This window comes from Salmo trutta, chromosome 37, assembly GCF_901001165.1.
Source record: "Salmo trutta chromosome 37, fSalTru1.1, whole genome shotgun sequence".
Lineage (NCBI taxonomy): Eukaryota > Metazoa > Chordata > Actinopteri > Salmoniformes > Salmonidae > Salmo > Salmo trutta.
Window position 1 is genome coordinate 7,938,382 of NC_042993.1, and position 20,582 is coordinate 7,958,963.

At 45.1% G+C, this 20,582-nt stretch overlaps 2 protein-coding genes across 5 annotated transcripts; both read left to right on the forward strand.

Annotated features, from left to right (window-relative positions):
- The first annotated feature begins 217 nt into the window (after positions 1-217).
- On the forward strand, positions 218-8,279 carry LOC115177420 (uncharacterized). Of its 3 annotated transcripts, none has more exons than XM_029738168.1 (4): positions 218-503; positions 826-945; positions 1,657-4,369; positions 4,667-8,279. In XM_029738168.1, the coding sequence occupies exons 3-4, from the start codon at positions 2,068-2,070 to the stop codon at positions 7,033-7,035; spliced, it is 4,671 nt and encodes a 1,556-aa protein (XP_029594028.1). In that variant the 5' UTR covers positions 218-503; positions 826-945; positions 1,657-2,067; the 3' UTR covers positions 7,036-8,279. The 3 variants fall into 3 exon arrangements, with proteins under 3 accessions (XP_029594028.1, XP_029594029.1, XP_029594027.1); XM_029738169.1 differs by having other exon boundaries at positions 1,657-4,360; XM_029738167.1 differs by having other exon boundaries at positions 1,657-8,279.
- Positions 8,280-11,323: 3,044 nt separating this feature from the next.
- LOC115177225 (hepatic leukemia factor-like) lies at positions 11,324-20,535 on the forward strand. 2 transcript variants are annotated; one of them, XM_029737816.1, is made up of 5 exons: positions 11,324-11,918; positions 12,187-12,454; positions 14,816-15,286; positions 17,441-17,721; positions 17,839-20,535. In XM_029737816.1, exons 2-5 carry the CDS (start codon positions 12,262-12,264, stop codon positions 18,052-18,054), a joined length of 1,161 nt encoding a protein of 386 aa, XP_029593676.1. In that variant the 5' UTR covers positions 11,324-11,918; positions 12,187-12,261; the 3' UTR covers positions 18,055-20,535. The 2 variants fall into 2 exon arrangements, with proteins under 2 accessions (XP_029593676.1, XP_029593677.1); XM_029737817.1 differs by lacking the exon at positions 11,324-11,918 and having other exon boundaries at positions 12,262-12,454; positions 17,441-17,706.
- Positions 20,536-20,582: the final 47 nt, after the last annotated feature.

Below are 20,582 nucleotides of genomic sequence, written 5' to 3' on the forward strand. Positions count from 1 at the left end.
ACCTACACGGGTGACGACTTGACATAAAATACCATAAAAAATCTTTACCAAATGGAAATAAGAATAATTCAATGCAAAATATCAGTTAGCTATAGATAGCATGCTTGCTATCCAAAACAACTACTGAACCACAGGTTACGCTACCCGGAAATATTTCACGGGCCGGAAAGGACCAATGTTAAGTGAGCACACGTCATTCCCTTTTACCCCCCCCCCCCAAATTATAACCGACCGTCCAAAACATTTAAGCCGACAAAAACATCACCAACTCATCATTACCAATGGGGATTGATGCTGTCAAATGGCGAGGAAAAGGTTGTAGCCTCAAATACTGAGTATTTCGAGCGAAAGGGAGCCGAGCATTCACCTAGCTCAGCATCAGTGAACATGGCTATGGCTAACGAGTCGAAAACAGTACGCAGAAATGGAGAGCTAAGCGAATGATAGCTAGATGGTAGGAAGGCGTGACAGGCCGCATCCTGAACTTGTACTTGGATGTGTAGGTAAATAAGCAATTTCGTATTTCATTCAGCCAAGAGGCATTCATTGGCTTTTGAATGCATATTTTTTTATGCTATAGATTGCAAGCCGTGTGTGTTGTGTATTTGTATGGGTTGCATGCGATATCTGCTAGCTAAATAGCAGAATGTTATACCAAAAGCTGTCAGTTTTGCATGTAAGCGCTTCTTTGCAAAACCCCCAATGTTTGTCAAAGCAATGTGCAACCCAAAGTTAGTAGTTCCCGTAGCTAGTATTGTGCAATTATGCCATTTTTGCAGTGGCTGAATAACAGTTGCTGATTCTGAATTTCTGTCCTCCATACAGGATTGGTCATCTACATAATGTGAAAGGCAATCAAAAAGATGCGATTGTGAAATAAAATCCGTCTCCCTCCGCTGTCGGGGGAACATATTTTGACTCATTGGCATCTGTCAAAATTCAAAGGTAAGATTTTCCATAACGTGATCAGTATTTCGCCGACGTCTTATAAACATGCAATAATAATTCATAATAATTAATGTTTTATTTACAGTTAGGGGGACTTAAAAAGTGTGACACAGTGCTCAGTTCATACGAAACTATATGCAGTAGTAATACCCAAGTAATAAACAATAAATACATTATAATAACAGTAGTAATAAATTAGCCATTCAGCATACTATACTTACATTTGGAAAACTATTAATTTTAGTAAGACTGACATTTGAAAAAATAAATCATTACTAAGTTTAATTTAATTTAATTTAACCTTTATTTTAATACGGACGACATATTGAGACCTAGGTCTCTTTTTCAATTGCGCCCTGGATAATACAACATAAATATATACACATTGTTAACAAAACCATGTGTAATTTGTTTTGTGGCATCTATGAATGGGATGTTCAAGGTTCGTGATTGCATTTTCATCACCTACTTTATCCCTTTTCAATAATTAAAAAAATACATTATTTAAAAAATATATATATATATGTGTTACCTTTTTTTGTTGTGTGTGATTTATTTTAAGCTAAAGAAAATTGTATTTTATCCTACATACTTTGGTGTATCATAATGGTACAAATGTTGGTGTATTTACAAATGTCAGCTGTTCAATTTAACAGTTTTTATCAAACATAAATATGTATTTTGACTAATGTAGTCTCTGTTTTTCAGTGAGGAAAAGAAAACATAATCTCTTCCCAGAGAATGAGTGAATAAACTGACGTGGATGAAGGGAAACGATGATATGGATGAAAACACTGTAACTGAAACAGCCAACCAACAGCTGTTGACTGAACTGCTCTCTAATAAAGATTGTTCTGTGCCATAAAACACCAAGAGACCAACAGCCAACAACAGACCAACAACAATTGCACACCAAAACAAGGCCTTTTCTCCCCATGAAACTGTACAAAGTGTTTAAGACTAAATAAAATGGCACCAACCCATCAAGATAAAAAGAGAGTACGGTATCCACGTTGAAAAGAACTGTAAGAACTGTTCACATTTGAGGAAAAAGACCCCCCCCCCCCACTTTACACTAAATAACCCCATTCCCCACACACTTGCTCCCTCTCCTGTTGGATGGAGAGTGGGGGCAGTGGGCGATCGGGCGGAAGTAGCAGCAGCCGAAGTGCGCGAACAGGGGGGACCGGCAGTGTTATCGGGCGGAGTTCGGGATCGAGCCGAGGCGACTCAGGTAGTTCCAGGTCAAATAGTGGCACTGCAGGATCCCTCGGTCGAAGCTCGTCCGTTGGCGGCAGTGGTGGGATCATTGTCGCTGCTCCTGGTGCTGGAGGTGTGGCTCCTGCACCCCCATGTGCCAGTGAGTGGGAGATGTTCCAATTTGGAAAATACAATTTGGACATAATAGAGATGTTAAGCGGGCACCAGGCCCATCAGTTCAAAGGCCTTGGGTTAGAACGACAGCTACAGCATCAGCAGCAGGTGCAGCTTCACCAGCACCAGCTCCAGCAGCAACAACAACAGCAGGCCGAGACCTCAGGAGCTCTCCTGTCTGGGCTAGGCCTTGGGTCCCTCCAAGGGGCCAGAAGCAACGCCTTTTCCGATTCTGCCTCTATTTTTGCCAAAATGAGCGCCCCTCCTCCCCCTCTACAACAACAACCTTCTTCGTCCTCACAAAGCTCAAGATCCAAGTCAAGCAAGATGAGTAGCAGCAGCTCAAGCCATGTGTCGGGCTACCCACAGTTCCTGCGTTCCTTCCACCCGACAGAGGCAGCTCTGGCACAGGAGCAACTGCATTCTGGGGTCGGCCGCTTCGAGCACTTTTCTGGAGGTGGCAGTGGTGGGGGTGCTGGGGGGTTGGGAGTTGCCCCCCCTCCACCACCCCCTCTGCATCCAGGCCTCTCTGTCCCCCAAGCATCACCTGGCCCTTCATCCTCTTCCCCCTCCCCCTCCAGTTCGGTGGTAACTAACAATCCTCCCAGTAGCAGTGCAGTCACCTCTCTGGGACACCAGCTGGTTGGGGCCCAGTCTGATGCACGGAGTCTTCATCAGCAGTTCAGTTGCATGCTAGCTGCTAATCAGTACTTTCTCTCTGGGGTGCCTGCTAACGCTAGCTTAGAGCAGTTTCTGGTTCAACAGGGAACCCACAACCACCTGGGGATAGGTTTAGGTCAGAGTGAGGGATCCAGCTCAGGCCTTGCTCCGCCTCCAGCTCTGCATTCCTCTCATTCGCATGGCCTCTCTACTGCTCAGCCACAGCAGCAGCAGCCTCCACAGCAGCAGCAGCTGCCACCCCATACCCTGTCCCACCCCCATTCGCACTCCCACCCTCACCACCCCCTCCACCCAGGCTCCCAGCCCTCTTCCCTGGGTGGTTTTGACTTCCAGGGCATCCCAGTGCTCTCCTCCAACCAGCTGGCCTCTCTGATGCAGCAGGAAGCAGGCCTGCCGCTCCCCCTGCCGCTTCATCTGTCCCTCTCCAAGGATGACGGCAAGGGGGACAGCAGTGGGGGCGGAAGCAGCAGCAGTAGGAGGAAGAAAGCGATGGCTGGCTACCTGCCACAGAGGAAGTCAGATGGCGGCAGTAACAGCAGCAGCAGCCACAGCAGTGGGAACCCCAATGCTAGCAGCAATGCAGGGGGGCTGGGCCACGACCCCTCCCCAGGGCTGGTTGGGGGTGGGGGCGGAGGGGTTGGCATGTCAGGTTTGGGAGGAGATCCATCCCTCCTTGCCTCTTCATCATCCTCATCATCATCATCAGTTGTCTCATCCTCCTCTTCCTCTGGCCCCTCCTCCACTGCAGCATCAGTCCTGGTTACTAATGGTTCTCACCTATCCAAACCTGATAACATGGGCTCCATGCCATCTGCATCTACACAGGCTGACACTGAGCCCCTCTATAACTGTGGTGAGTGTGGCAAAACCTTCACTCACCTCTCCAGCCTTCGCAGGCACCTGCGTATGCATGAGTCTACGGCAGCAGGTACTAGCAATAATGCCAGCAGTAACCCAAACCCGACTCATATCCAACCACTAACTGACCCCAGTCTCCCACACTCCACCCAGGAACACTCCACCCAGGATCTGAACTCTCAATCTAACTCGCTGTCCTCCCAACAATCATCCAACTCAGTCCAGGCCTCATCTTCCTGCCCCAGCCCTGACAAGACCTTCAATTGCTCAGATTGTGGCAAGCACTTCAAGAAAAAGGGGCACCTCCTCCAACATGGCGTCATCCACTCAGAGGCTCGCCCGTATGGCTGCAGCATCTGCTCCCGGGCTTTCAACCGCCGTGAGTCGCTGACGCGACACGAGAAGATTCACCAGGACAAGCCCTTCCGCTGTCCAGCCTGCGGTCGATGCTTCCGTGAGAGCACCTCTCTACTCAACCATGCTGCCTCTGGCACATGCGGTAAGCCAGGTAGGGCATCAAAACCACAGGGCAGCAGCAAGGAAGGAGCTGTAGGGGAGGGCAGAATGGGAGGAGGTGGTGGAGGAGAAGGTGGAGGAGGTGGGGATTACCAGGGTAGTAGAGGGGTGATTTATGGGAAAACTGAGGAAGATGAAGAGGGTGTGATCATGGGAGGTGAGGGAGTTCAGAAGTCAAGGCTAGGGTGTGATGGTGGTCTGTTTCAGTCAGAGAGGGGAGGGAATGCTAACAGCAGGGACAGGCCAGATGGTAAATACCCCACTGATTACTCTCGGAATCGTTACACAGGCTACCATGATGACCACCGTTCTCAAGGTAACCCGTCTCCGTGTTACTCTGGAGCCTCCCCCTGTGGCAGTGGGATGGCGGGCCCGGCACTGAGGAAGGCACCATTGGCCCCAACGCTGCACCCTCACCCTCAGAGTCAAACCCAACATCACCACCAGCAGCACCTCCCCCTGTCCTCTCTCCTGGATGACTCTGAAGACGACGTCACCAGCTCTGTCAACAACGCCATCTCAGCCATCGCCGCCGCAGCTGCCGCCAACTGTGATATGAACAGTGGGAACAGAGGCGACGATAGGAGGGATATCATCGGAGGGCTGTTGGGGGGGCTGGACTTAGGCCCCTTGGGGTCCCCTTCATCAACATCTGGGATGGATAAGACCTATAGAGGAGCAGGGAACCAGGATGGTATGAGTGGTAATATGAACCACAACCAACAGCAGGGGAATGATCCACAGAACCCTGCTGCCAAACCAAAACGTCCCCGGAAACCCAGAAAGCCCAAAGACCCCAACGCTCCCCCTAAACGCAGGCAGTACACCCCCAGAGCTCCCAGAGAGTCGAGCAACATCCCGCGGCCATATCTGTGCAGTGTTTGCGGCAGGGGGTTTGCACGCCGCGAGACCCTGCGTAGGCACGACCGTGTCCATACTGGGGAGAAGCCCCACCGCTGCAGTACATGTGGGAAGCACTTCAGAGAGGCCTTCCACCTCACCAAGCACCACACCGTTCACTCTGGGGAGAAGAACTACAAGTGCAGCCTGTGTGGGAAAGAGTTTGGCTACTCCCAGAGCCTCAAGAGGCACGGGAAGCTCCATCAGAAAGGGGAGCTGGAAGAGGTCCCCACAACACCAGGAGGGGAGAACCTCAACAACTTCAACACAAACCCGTCATGTGGGATGGGCCAAGACAGGGAACAGAACCAAGGAAACAGCTCCTCCTCCTATTATTCATACCCCCAAGATGTCAAGCCTCAAGGCTCCAACAGCCAGCCCCCGCCCAGGCTCTACACCTGTGCCATATGCTGGAAGTCTTTCCGCCATCACTTCCACCTGACGGCTCATCACCAGACTGTCCATGAGAACGGAGGTGAGAAGCTGTTCAGCTGCGAGGTGTGTGGGAAGGCCTTTGCCTACTCCAATAGCCTCACTCGACACAAGCTGTCACAGCACGGCCTGGCCCGCCCCGGCCCTGACAACGCACAAGGGGACGGCAGTGGGTCAGGGGTAAACAGTGCAGCTGGTGGTGGAGTGAGTGGGACTGCGTCAGAGAGCGAGGCAGCCACCAACGCCCTCCTTCAGATGGCACCTTCCACTGAGGGCCACGGGGGGCAGCAGAGTCACAGTGTTGTCACCCACAGTCATCAACAACAGCCACCTCAGCCCCCAGCTGGCTACTCCCCCCTTTTCTATGATGCTGGTACGGCCCACTCCTCAGCCTCCAGCGTCCCTCCCTACTCTCAGCCCCTGCCACCCAACTCCACAATCATGCCCCCTCAGCACCAGCATTCCCCAGCAAGGGTGAAAGGGGAGCACATTTACCCAGCTGGGTCCAGTAGTCACACCCTTCACACCACAGCTCCATTCCAGCCCCTCACGGAGCTGCCATCCGACCACCATCACCACCACCACCACCACCACCATTCTTCACATCACCACCACTGTTCAGAGCCACAGTCCCAGCAACAACACCACAGGAACATCCAATCACACGATGACATGAGGAGGCACAAGAAGAAGAGAAAGTCCGACAGGAGGGAGGGAAGGGGGGACATGTGGGGGGAGTCCTCAGGCTTCATCAGAGACGAGGGGAGGAAAGACCAGAGGAAGAGGAGGTCTGTTTTCCAAAAACAGCTGAGGAAGAAAAAGCTTCTGTTGAAGATTAGACGAGGGGGGGAAGCGGGAGGGGGAGGGTATGAGCTGGTCACAACAAGAGGGATGAAGATACAAATCCTGTCATCTCTCAAAGTCCCAGTGAAACGTTTTGCCTGCTCCATCTGTCCCCACGCCATGTTCGCCCGCCAGGCCGGCCTGCTAGCCCACAGGGCAGCTAAACACACCCAGAGAGTTCTGTCCCCCCAGGAGCGTCTGTGCTGCGGTGTGTGTGGGAAGCAGTCTCGCAGGCTCCTGGAAGCCTTCATCCACCGGGCGACTCATCGCGCCCGAGGGTCCTTCTCCTGCAGACGCTGCTCTGCTCGCTTCTGGAACGCCCCCCTCCTCCGCAGGCACAAGGTGACCTGCCGACATAGGGCCAAGGGACTGCCACGAGGTGGCGCTATCAGCCTGAAGTTGTCCAAGAGGGCGGGGGAGAGGAAGAGCAGAGAGGAGCAGGGGGAGATGTCGCACTCCCTGCTTACAGAGTACAGATACTGAGCTTGCTGACTTCTAAGGTAGTGGTGTTTAGATTTTCATTGATAGGAAAGGGAGAGGTTATCAGTTTTGGACTATACATAGAAGAAGATGGACTTTAAAAAACAGAAGCCTTTGGGGGGGGCGATTGAATTGGTCTGGTGTCTGTCTGGACCTCATCAACTCAACTCACTGACTGTTAGAACGAGTGTTTTAACAACATGAACTACTGTAGATCAACCAAGGATCACCCGGAATTCTTCCATCCAAACTACATGGGAGGATGTTGAAAGACATTACTGTTTTCATATGATCATTAACCCTTAAGTGCATTGACACTATGCTTGGCTGACACTGTGCAGTTTTTAGACATGTTTAGGTGATTTGACCTGCTAATTTAACTCTACCCCCTCAGCCTTACTAGCATCCCTTCTATACCCCTAGCTGTATGATAACTCTGTCTCTGCTGTGTACTATGTCTTGTTGATGTTCACCTAGAGCCCTTTTGGGGATTTTTCTAATGTAAAAAGTGCATTTAGTAGGAGTAGGGAGAGGGTGGGACACAGACTTCTGGTTGGTAGAGAGGCAGTCTGTTTGTTGGTGCATGTGTGTTTTTTGGTCAGTTTGTTGCGGAGGTTGTGAACTCACTATGTGATGATTCATTCAGTACATCCAAAAAGGACGTGTTTTAAGCGTAAGTTAACAAAGTCCTGAAAAATGTCCCCAGTGATTTAATCACATCTTTAAAAATACATTTGAGAATCTTAATAGATTGAAGTGAATACCACTTCCAGACAAAAAAGTGTATCTTACAAAAAGCCTTGCTAATCATGATCACTTTATTTAATTTTCATACCTGTGGAAACAATTGTAGCTTTTATACCAAGATATTGAGATCAAGACAGGATGAAAAAAGCTCACTGTAACGTATATTGTGTTAATATCTTATCACTGCTGTGTTTCTGTTTTCACAAAGTACTTTCTTTAGCTTTTACTGTTCCTTCATAGTAGCAAAACAGTTATGATTACATGTATTAATTAATGTGTGTTTAACTCCATCTGTCTACCTGCCAAACCTGGATTTTATCCTGTCCTCTTCTCCTATTTTCTGTTGAGTTACAATCATGTTCATAACCCTGTCAAGCCTTGTTTTATCTTCTAAAGAAAAAGAATAGTTCTAAGTACATTTCTATCACTTTATTTACTTAAAACAAAGATAGTTGTTGATTATACTTCAGCATTGAATAAAACATAAGTGTTCTCTGCTGTGCTTTTTGTCCATGTATCATGTAAGGCTAATGATGAAGAACTGGATAGTTACTGATAACTAATCATGTGGGTATTGACTCTATAATGAGAAAAATGTTACAAATACCAAAATCAGTATAATAGTTTTGTCCCAGATATTGTTAAATAGCTGTGTGGGCCTGATGGATTTCAGGATGTCATCATGGATATACAAATACATTTCAACTTAGCACAACTATGGTTATCCAGCACAACTATGGTTATCCAGCACAACTATGGTTATCCAGCACGACTATGGTTATCCAGAACAACTATGGTTATCCAGAACAACTATGGTTATCCAGCACAACTATGGTTATCCAGCACAACTATGGTTATCCAGAACAACTATGGTTATCTTGCACAACTATGGTTATCCAGCACAACTATGGTTATCTTGCACAACTATTGTTATCTAGCACAACTATGGTTATCCAGCACAACTATGATTATCCAGCACAACTATGGTTATCCAGCACAACTATGGTTATCTTGCACAACTATTGTTATCTAGCACAACTATGGTTATCCAGCACAACTATGGTTATCCAGCACAACTATGGTTATCCAGCACAACTATGGTTATCCAGCACAACTATGGTTATCCAACACGACTATGGTTATCCAGCACGACTATGGTTATCCAGCACAACTATGGTTATCCAGAACAACTATGGTTATCCAGCACAACTATGGTTATCCAACACAACTATGGTTATCCAGCACAACTATGGTTATCCAGCACAACTATGGTTATCCAACACGACTATGGTTATCCAGCACGACTGGTTATCCAGAACAACTATGGTTATCCAGCACGACTATGGTTATCCAACACAACTATGGTTATCCAACACAACTATGGTTATCCAGCACGACTATGGTTATCCAGCACGACTATGGTTATCCAACTTATTGGCAGGTAAATCCAATTAATGTTGTATATTCAACCAGAAATGCTTATTTTTTTTGCTTTGCTTTCTATGACCCCAATTTGAAATGGCCACAACTCACAACCATCCAAAATAAATACATAATGGACATCTACAGCCTACAGTATTATGTTAAATCCACTAGATGGCATTAGGCACCTCATTTCTGCTCACTGTACTCTGGCCCCTGTGGTAGAGTGTGGCATTCACATGGATTTTACACCGATAGGTGGTGGATTCAAGAGTCAGAACTTGCAGTGTCCATGTCTGAGCTGTGTGTGTCAGTGAGTGCGCGTGTCTGAGCTGTGCGTGCATCTGAGTGACCGAGTGTGTACAAATGTGTGTGTGTGTTTGCAGACTCATGCTTGCATGCGAGTGTGAGATAAATCTATTTGTGTACGACACAGATAGAACATCAACATAAATGCGTACATACAAACATACATAGTCTACATCCAGAATTGCAATGCAGTTATGGCTGCCCTACTGACCTAGTTCTGCTAGTTTGTGTGAATATAGGCTATTGTAATGTAGACTACAGTATTAGAGTTCACCTTAATGAAATATGACAGCTGTGGTCTGTTGTTCTGGTTTGACTTTAGTATTTTTTAGGTGGCAGCAGCACTGTCACACTAACTGCTATAGAGGGATATGCACATTTCACTTCATTATGCTTATTCCCTCTGTTTCAACACCAAATACTATTAAACATCAATAATTCATGTCTAAATACAAAAAGAAACATGAAATGCTAACTATCATTTTAATTTCGAGATAGCATGGTCTGTTCATGTGTTAGTGCATTTTCCACATGTCATGTAGGACTACAACCGAAGAAGCATATTATAGCCTACCTATCAAATCAGAGTCACCTTTGTTCGCTAAGTACATTTACATGTAACAGGAATTTGACCTGGTGAGATGGTGCTGCCACAATAACAAGAGTATACAGACAAAATATATAGCCTACTATAGCTTAAAGCAAAATGTATTATGATTTAAAATAGAAAACAATTTTTAGTCAATGTGAATGTAATTTAAGGTCATTGTCAGGCTTTTCTATATTCTAACTACCTCTTCTGTAGGCCTGTTCTATGCTCTCTCAAACATTCTCAAATTGTTCTAACCGATTCATTATCATGAATAGGTCAGGCATAAAGGCATGCAAGGTTCGTTTTGCAGTATACTTCTGCAGTAAACACACATGTATGATAGTTTATCATCAATGTATCAATTCTTTCCCCATTAATTTTACTCATGCTGTTGGCATATGCCTATTTGTAAAGAAAACAAGTGAGTGGTACACACAGTAATATCCTCATAAGGATGTATATTGTTCCTGGGATCTGTCTAAATATTGTTTTCCCGATGTTCGACTAAGCAGTCAAAAAAAAGGAAACAATTTCCTGTGGGTTAAAATATAGTACTGCAGACACCTCGCGCTGTTCTTCTTTGAATCGGTCTCACGCGGCCGTAGCATGGGGGGAATCCGTAGGGCGGGGCGGGTGGCCTAGTTCTTTCCAATAAGCGCTCACTAGGGGAGGAGACATTATTTTCTCCAACCAATCGAAGCTAGAGCAACATGCATAAGGGTTGCACCTCCTCGTGACTGGGCCATGTGCGCTATAACAGCTATTCTGCTTTTAGGAAGCAACGTGCTGCTGTGTTCCTTTCGCCTGAAAACCCGGCAGCCACTCACGTTTTCTCTGGATTACAAGCGGACTGGGAAAACTGTAGTCTACACTCAGTTGATTTCTCATAGAATGGTGCTATGCCCATTGCCATTAAAATTAAATAATCATATTGGCACTCTATTTGGGCAATAATTTGTATGCCTAGATGAACGTTCTATAAGAGGATATGTCTCAAGGTCCCCTCAGTTGCTAGAGCCATTTAAAGACGTTAATTCAAAGTCATGATGATAACGGTGGCGGGTGATTGCTAACTGTCCATTTGTTTTCGTCCGTCTGTCCATGAGCATACAAACAACAAGTGCTTGGCGTGCCCCCTCGAGGTGTGGCACGAGGGGGGTTGTGTGTTTGTGTCATGCATATTGAACAAATAAGCCAATCATGCCTTCTCTCGCGCCTTGCCCTATGAGTTGTGACGTCACGTGAACTGCCCGTGTTCGTTCCAGCTGAGAGGACAGCCGTCGCGCAGCCCAAATCCAAGCCCGTGCTTCAGTACATTGGCTACACAAAGTACGCGGGGGAAAAGAGGACCCCCCCCTCCCGAAAGAACGATAGAGCGACAGGAAAGCTTAAAGAAAAAAGTAATACAGCTTGTCACCGGACAAATAGTGCGCGTCCTCAGAGCCTTCTCCGCTTTTCGCTCTTCATTATTTGTTCATTTGGCATTGTGGAGCAGGACATTCTTTTTCCTTGCTTCGAGTTTCATTTTGATCATATTTGAATCATCATTTTTTTGGGGTGTTGATCAACTCAGGATATTTTTCGACAACAACTTATTGATCTCCAGCTCGGATTTTATTTTGTCCACCTTTGAATTGACCATGGGCACCAGCCATTAGTTTGACGTTTACAACTGGTCTCTATTGGAGAATAACATCTTGATCTGCACCGGGGATCTAAAATAATATAGTGTTGCACCATATCTACTGGAATACTGTCTATTATAATGATACAACAGTGGATATAAGAACACTTCATAGCCTAAATAGAGGGAAAGGTAAGATCATGTTTATTGACATTCAAAGCAAATCAAAGGGACATGTTTTGCAACTATTGCTTGTTATTATTAGGCTACACAGGTATACTGAGCCTGGGAATCATACTTAAATGTTCTCATATCTTGTCGAGATATGCACCCACATATGCGTTTTATATTATTTCAACAAGTTTGTAATGTCATTTCAAATAGGCTATTCATTGCACCTGGTTTGTACCCAATTCTAACTATAATAAATGTTAATTCAATATTCTCGTTAATTGGATAGCGGTGATCAATCTGCCAGTCATTTCGACTCCGCCTGCGCCCCAGGATCCTAATCAACAACCAGGTCCGGCCAACTATGTCTAGGCAGCTCACCCAGCTCCTGACCCCGGACCTCCCAGCCGGCGCTAGCCCACAGTTCGGGAATTGCAACCAGTCTGGTGGCTCCATCAGCGGTGGACACCTCAACTCTATGGCTAGTTTGAAATCCCTCCTGCAGCATCCGATGAAGGGAGACCGTGCAATTCTCAAAGACTGCTGCGACGTTAAAGGTGAGAAGAGAACTTTGATTTCATTTGATTGTTACATTGTTATCATGCTGTTACCACTGAAGGCTCTACAGTGCAACAATGTTGCTGATGGAGTTTGCAGCACTTACGCTAACAGACACTGCATGCCTATGTTGTTTTTCTGTTATTTAGCATATTTTGTAACTGACATTCATTGAAATCATATCTACCAGTCTCCATTGTCTACCTGACTCAATTGAGTACAGTACAGTGAAGACAGCTGTGCTCACCAGCATAACTTAATATCTGGTCCTGCCATTGTCACACGCACATGGCATGACACATGCACCACTGTCTGACTTGTTGTTTGGAAACAAAACAGAGATGGTATACTGGTGTGGTTCTTCAGTACAGAACTCAGCTCTGAATAATGATTCATGATTGACATTCTGCAGCCAACACACACCATAGGATATACATGGTGGTGGAAGTTGTCCTTTAGAACTAACTCATGGTCAGTTTGTATTTTTACCACTGATAATACAGGTCAAGACCACAATAGGAAACTTTGTCTCAGAACAGAACTTACACTCTTAGGAAAAAAGGTGTTATCTAGAACCTAAAAGGGTACTTCGGCTGTCCCCATAGGAGAACCCTTTTAATAACTATTTTTGGTTCCAGGTAGAACCCTTTTGGGTTCAATGTAGAGGGTTCTGCATGGAACCCAAAAGGGTTCTACCTGCAACCAACATGGGTTCTACCTGGATCCAAAACAGGTTCTCCTACGGGGACAGCCAAATAACCCTTTTGGAACCCTTGTTTCTAAGAGTGTAGGATCAAATGCTCTTTGGAAAAATTTTAATCGAATCCAACCACTCCTATAGTATAGAGCAGTAAACCAGAAAGGAAATTATGGGATAGTAATCATGTTCAAATCATCTATAAATGACTTTGTTGAGCTTCACAATCAACTTGAGATACTCAAAAAGAAAGGAGGACCAAGGCACTCTTCATATAAAGAATTAAAATTCCTTTATTAGTATGGCATGTTCAATAGAAACAAGTTTTTTTTTAAACGACTTGTTTCGGCTGCAAGGCCATGCAGCCGAAATGTTTCTATTGAACATGCCATACTAATAAAGGAATTTTAATTCTTTATATGAAGAGTGCCTTGGTCCTCCTTTCTTTTTGATGACCAATTCACCCCTTTTACCAAAGAGCACCTTCTGTCTACCAAAATGTACTATTGTGTACCTCAGTAGCGCTTCCCTTCCTCCTCTTTCTACAAATTGAGATACTTTTGGATGATTTGGACATGCTAATATCGGTCCCATGACTTGAATAGGATTTGTGCCACAAATGCTAAAACGTTAGCATGTGGAAACAGTGCCAGGGAAACTAAACCAAAGCATGAACTACTGTCATACCTTATCCATAGACAGCTTACAGGGTAAGGAAACCAATATGCCATTATCCCTGGAACACGTTATTACATGGTCATTAGGCATAACAAACATTTTTATCCAAACACAAAGGTCACTCACTGTCCAATTATGACCCCCAAATGTCCAATAGAATTATGGTGCCATCCCATGTTGCACTCTGCTGTGAGCTGAGCATAATGTTCTCATATGGATTATAATCTCCACCCCTCCAATCCCCTGGCATAGTTTTAGATTAGCATGCAGATTAAGATGACATCTTTTGGTATAATATCATCTGACATGCTAAACAGTACCAGCGAGGCCTGTGGTATGGATGCCTATATTCACAAATGAATTTGTCTCACCAAACATAGACATGCATACATGTAGTAAAAATGGTATTGCTTTTCATCCAGCATTCTGATTTTGATTCTTGTGCAGTTTCATGTATGACCATCTGTTACGGTCTGACTGAAGCATTCAGTGGTGTTTGTGCGCATAGCAGTGCAGCTGATGCATCCAACTGTCACACCATTCCACAGATATCATCTATCTCTCAATATCTGTAGAGTTGACGCATCTATTGGATAATTGTGCCTCTGGACCTCAACAGCTATGAGGCTTGGGCCGTAGCACCCTCTTGTCTCACTGAATTAAATGAAATAGGTTTACAAGAACGCCTACAGCTTTGGACATAAGATAATTATATCCTGTCATATGACCCTAAGAAATCCCCCCCCCCCCCAAAACTAAAAAGCAAAGAGTGTAGATGGAAGAAACTTTGTGAGGAACCAGACTTGAGGGAGTGTATCTAGTGAGATACCATAACACTTTTTATTTGTATATAATCCCAAACCCACCTCTGACAGCACCAAGGGTCAAACATTTGATGTGACAACAACAACTCTTGAGAGTTCCAACCCCTGTCCATCCGTTACTAACCAATAACCTCCATTTTGTCTCTCTCCCACCATCACAGACAAAGACAGAACCATCACAGACATGGATGAGGACTCCTTGGGTGGCGGGAACGGCGGCTGCAACATGCGTACCGGCAGCAGCGGGGTGAGCAGCAGTAACAGTAACGGCTGTGGCAGCGGAGGAGGAGGTGGAGGATCAGGTGGAGGATTTAACCAGTCTGCGTTCCTGGGACCCCTCCTGTGGGAGAGGACCCTGCCAGTGGAAGGAGGCCTCTTCCAGCTGCAGTACATGGACCTGGAGGAATTCCTCACAGAGAACGGCATGGGCGGTGTCCACGGCCAAAACAGTTCCAGTACAGCCCAGATCCCATCCCAGAGTTCCCAGTCAGCGGTGCCCAATCAGAGTTCCCAGTGCCCCCCCTCATCGCCCCCACCCTGCTCTTCAGCCTCCTCCTCGTCATCCTCATCTTCCCCGTCGCTCATCGGCCTGGAGGTGGCCCAGTCCAACATGCAGGGTGGACTTGACTATGGTGAGTTACAGGAACCGGGTGTCGGAGGAGGGGAGGGCAACATGCAGGGATTTCTAGGATGATTTTATCCCATGGATACAATACGGAACAGTGTACATCTGTTTAATGTAAATATCTTCAATAGGAACATGGGGAGAGGGGTGGAGATTGAGACGGTTTATGGTGATTCTATGGAAAGGGATTGTAAGTGTGGTGGGTGGTTGGTGAATGTATCGCAGTGTATCGTTGTTTACATGGCATCGACAGTGTATTCAGTGGTCCAGTTTGGCCAAATGAAGCAAGGATTATGGTGCCATGTTGTTTTGGCCTTGTGAAGTGGCAACTAGATGAAGGACTAAAATGGAGGATCAGTGACATGGCAGATACCATGGTGACCCTGTATCAATACAGGACGGCTATGTCCTTAGAGAGAAGGCTGTAGTAGAGTCTGCACAGTCTTCATGTGATTCAGCTGTTTAAGTTGTCCTCAGTACTCATATTGACCTCTCCTATGGTGACCAAGCATCATTTTCTGTGAAGCCAAATGGAATCCCTTAACGCTGAGTTAACTTGACAGAGAGGGAACAACAAGGAGGGGTTGAGAAAGCAACGACAGGAATTTCCTGTAGGCTACAAACGACCCTTCACACTGAGCTATGTTTAACATTTAGGCTGCCTGAGAGAAAGAGACAGAGGAGACATTTAACTATGGATCTCACAGCGCTGACAAAGGGGTTTGGTTTGGTCGGTTTTATGTTCAATTCAGGTCCAACCAGCCATTTACTGAACACTAAGGTCTAACTGTACATAGGGAGATCGAGACAGAGATAAGGAGGGGAGGGAGAGGAAGTAGGTGTGTGTGTAGTGAGTGTTTGTAATCGCGTGTCTTTAAATCCCTCCTCACCTCACACGCTACAGCAATGTGCACGTGCAGTGTCCCTTCACGTGCCGAGGCTGTGAGCACTGGAGCAAGAGAACGAGAGGCAGGGCCAAGCGGAGGACTGGGAGGAGCAGAGAGGCACGCGAGGGAGGGAGGGGGAGGAAGAGGTTCCCATTGCCTGCTGATACTGAAGTTCCAATGGAATGTTTGAATGCAGAAGAGAGAGATTTACAGAGATAGTAATGATTAAGATGTGGTGCTGTACAGTAGATAGGGACTGTCAGTAGCCATTGTATTTAACCCTTCATAAACTGGTTGTTTTTTAGCTGCATTTCAGTTGTATTCCAATGTCACAATAATACACTTTAGACAATTTAGACATGAGTTAAATACGACGCATTCACATTTATCAAGACAAATCAGTGATGTATGTAAAATAAACATTGACGAAGCCAAAATTGATATTGCGGGTTGGATGATGTGTTTGCTACATAGTCGTTACAGTGTAACACAAATGATGAGGCAAGACGGGAGAATGATCATTTGTAATGATCTGATTTGAGTTTTCATTCAGACTCCAGACCATTGATTTAACTCGAGGTGGATGTAGTGTAGGCTGTGTTCTGATTGTGTTCTCATAAAGGAGGAATAGGAAGAGGAAAAGGCTGTTTGGAGTGTTAATGATAGGAATGTCAAGGTGTTATGTGCATTAGGCCCTAAAGGGGGTGAGTGAGCTTTATAGAACACAGGGGACTGATTTCAAGGGGTGGGGTGACGGTTGTATACGTTTTAGAAAAATTTCAAGAAAACTGTAAAAACCAGCCTTATAGGAGTCCGGCCATGTTGATAATAATATTAAACCAGGATTGAAATATATACTCAGACTAAAAGGGTGATAATGAATGTTTATACACAAGATAAGTTGAGAAAAGTGCTCTTGCACTTTTTAAAGTTCCCATTTCAGTTCAATTTCTCCATGATAAATGATTCATATTGAAGTGAAACGCACGCTCACGATAGTTGGAAAGAAAGAAAGAAAGAAAAACGTTCCTGTTTATTAGTTTCTCAGAGCAGAAAGTAGCTCCCTTCCACCCCCTGGTGGACATGGTCTGTAACTGCAGCCTAACAGCTCTACAGCTATTTTACTTTACTTATTTTGACTTGTAGATAAATGCTGTGTGTTATTGCTTTCTGATGGACCTGAGAGGTCAGTGAGTCATAATGTATCTACATGGAATCTCCTGGTTCATATAAAGGTTTAATAAGAAAATAACAACCGATTCTCTCTCTTTCAGGAGGCAGTCAATCGAGCATGAACGATGACTGCGGCTCGCCTGGTTCCTCTGTCTCCTCTTCGTCCTGCACTCCTCTCATGACGCCCACATCCAACGGTCCAGACGTGATGGGTGGCTTTGAACCCGACGCGGCCGACGTAGCTCTGTCCAGCGTGCCCGGCCAGGACGCCTTCGACCCCCGCAGACACCGCTTCAGCGAGGACGAACTCAAACCACAGCCCATGATCAAGAAGGCCCGCAAGATGCTGGTGCCAGCAGACCTCAAGGTTGGTAGTCAGAGAGTAGGTAGAAGTATTAAGAGTTGGTAGAAGTTGTCCCTAACCTCTGGTCCAGGGTCAGATCATTCTCTACAAGGTAATGTCAGTAGCTCTATATCTAACGGTGTCTTCCTCTTTCAGGATGATAAGTACTGGTCCCGGCGGTGTAAGAACAACGAGGCAGCCAAGCGTTCTCGTGACGCGCGGCGCTTGAAGGAAAACCAGATCTCGGTCCGCGCCGCCTTCCTGGAGAGAGAGAACCAGGCACTCAGACAGGAAGTGGCTGACATGAGGAAGGAGCTCGGTCGCTGCCGCAACATTCTCAACAAATATGAGAATCGCCATGGAGACCAGTGAAGAAGAGGAGGAGAAAGAGAAGGAACTGATGGGTGGAATGGGGTGACATGATGATGATGACGATGATGATGATGATGATGAATGTATGAGACGATGAGAAGGGTGATATAAAGAAGCTCAGGTGTCACATTTTGATGATGTCAGTGGGCAGGGTTAAAGGTTAGGGACAGAGAGATTACATAATCCGGAGGACTGTTGCCCTTTTAGATGAAAGAAGAGAAGACGTGACTTTGAGGATTTTGATATCGGAGAATTGTATATTTTTATATTAAGACTAGAGGGGGAGCAAATTTTTGAAATAATTTTTGTATATTTTCTATATGAATGGGAAAGATGTAAGATATAGAGAGATGGAGGGCTATGACAAAATATCTTTTTACAGTAGATTGATAAAGGAGATGCTATTTTAGAGGTGTTAGACAGGGATTTTTAGACAGGATTCAGAGTCCATTTTAAACTGTAAAATAGTGAGCAAAATGATTTTAAAATTGTACAGTTCAACATTTCTTTGTGGATTTTACTCAAGCACTTAATTTGTTTTCTTTGTTGTGTTTCTAACTGATGGGGTTTGGGCTAAAATGGTAGGAAAGTGAAAGAGAGAGAGAGCGAGAGAGAAATGGGAGAAACACTATTAACCCAGCACAATCTTCAGCACTTGTCCTGTGTTTGTAAATAACAAGTCCTTCATATTGTTACAACTTCTGCAACCTTTACTAACAGTTTGGACTGTTTAGTAGTTGTCTAGATGTCTGGGCTTTGGTGCAACAGCTTTTACATTTGATTATAGCTGCACTATCTCCTCTGTCATATAGAGAATATTGAGAATATTATGTGACCCCAAGACTAGCAGGGCATTCAATCACACTACAGCTAATGGATGGGGCGACTGTTAGTTTTTATTATGTATACTATGAACTCATATTGCTGAGCCCTTGGCCATCTCTCTCTCTCGCTCTCTTTCTGTCACTTTTTGTCCTTTTAGATTGCTGTCAGTTCTAACTGATGTAGAATATCTTGCCCAAGCTGGGTTGGTAGGATTTTTTAGTTGTTCTGGTTACAGTGGACCGTTTTGATCTTCTCTCTGCATTGTGATGTTTTCTTCCTTCCTATGTTTTTTTATCGAATTGATCCAATTCCAACACGGTTAATGTCGCTTACAACCAATCACGAAAAGGCTACTTTTACCTTTAACCAATCCTAACAACCCGTCTCTGTGGTTGTAGATTGTATACATAATACCACAATGTCTTCACACCCTCCTAAATAGTCCACCAACTACCCAGGAAAAAGCACACTTGTGTTACTGTACTATATTAATGATTTTAGTTAGCATTCTTATTATTGGTAGAAGATAAATATTGTCTATATTGAATATACCAGTTTGTGTATTTTACATAGGTATATGCTAAGTGTGAATGTTGCAGAGATGAGATGCGTGTATGACTGCGTATATGCAAATGTATTCCAGGAGATGGGGTTTGTGATAGGGTGTCATATCAAATGTGACCCTATTCTCCCATATACCCAGGGAATAGGTTATCATTCTCCCCATCGATCGGAATGGTGTTAAATTCTCAGATTTCTGGGACTAATAAAAAAGCCAAAATTTTAAATGTTGATTTATTAAGGTTGTTGATATTTTCTGTCAGTTTTCCGGCATTTCTGTGTTGTTGAGCATCGTCTTAGTATCCACATAGTGTCATTTTTCACTACCGACTCACTAAACCCAGGGGAGAGAAAGGGCCCAGTCATCCCAGTGATAGTGCTTCTTTTCCTCAACGACCATGTTATAAATAACTACCATTACTATTATTATGATTATGATGATTGTTACCCCCTTTATTGTTGCTGTTATATATAATTGAATGATTTTATTTCTTTGGATGAACATGATTTGTTTCGTATTGAAGCATCTTTGATCTCAAGCTATCCTCACAGAGAGACTATTCAGACATGCATCCTTGTTTTTATGTCACTTCCTGCCCTGCACCATGTACATCCTGTTTTGGTCCCTCGAGGGCCGCTGGTTTGTTCATGACCCCTACGGACAGTTTCTATCCTGACTTCTCTGAAATACAGTTCCCAGAGGATGGCGGCCATCTTGGTTTCTCTGTTGATCATGGATTCCACAATCTCGCTGGCTCATCTCATACCTGGAGAACGACAGCGGTAGAATCCCATGCACTTCTGACTGTACACGTCTGTTCAGTTCTCTAGTTGTGTATGGACTATGCACGCTAGCCACAGTTTTCCTCTTGGTTTTCTGCAGCCTATTTTCACCTCAGTGACTGAACGTATGCTCTCCCAACTGGATGTTGTTCCTGATCTCCCTGACGTGGATGATGATAGCTCTTATAGTGACTTTTATTGAACTACAACTACCCATCTGCACCAGTGGTGTCCACTGTTCTAGCCCACTCAGTGCTGGCAATGGGGATGTAGTCGAACTTTCCCGAAAACACAAATAAAAGATTGTTCTTACTTACTGCTTCCCTGTTTTCTTTATATTTACTCACGTTTTACATTTA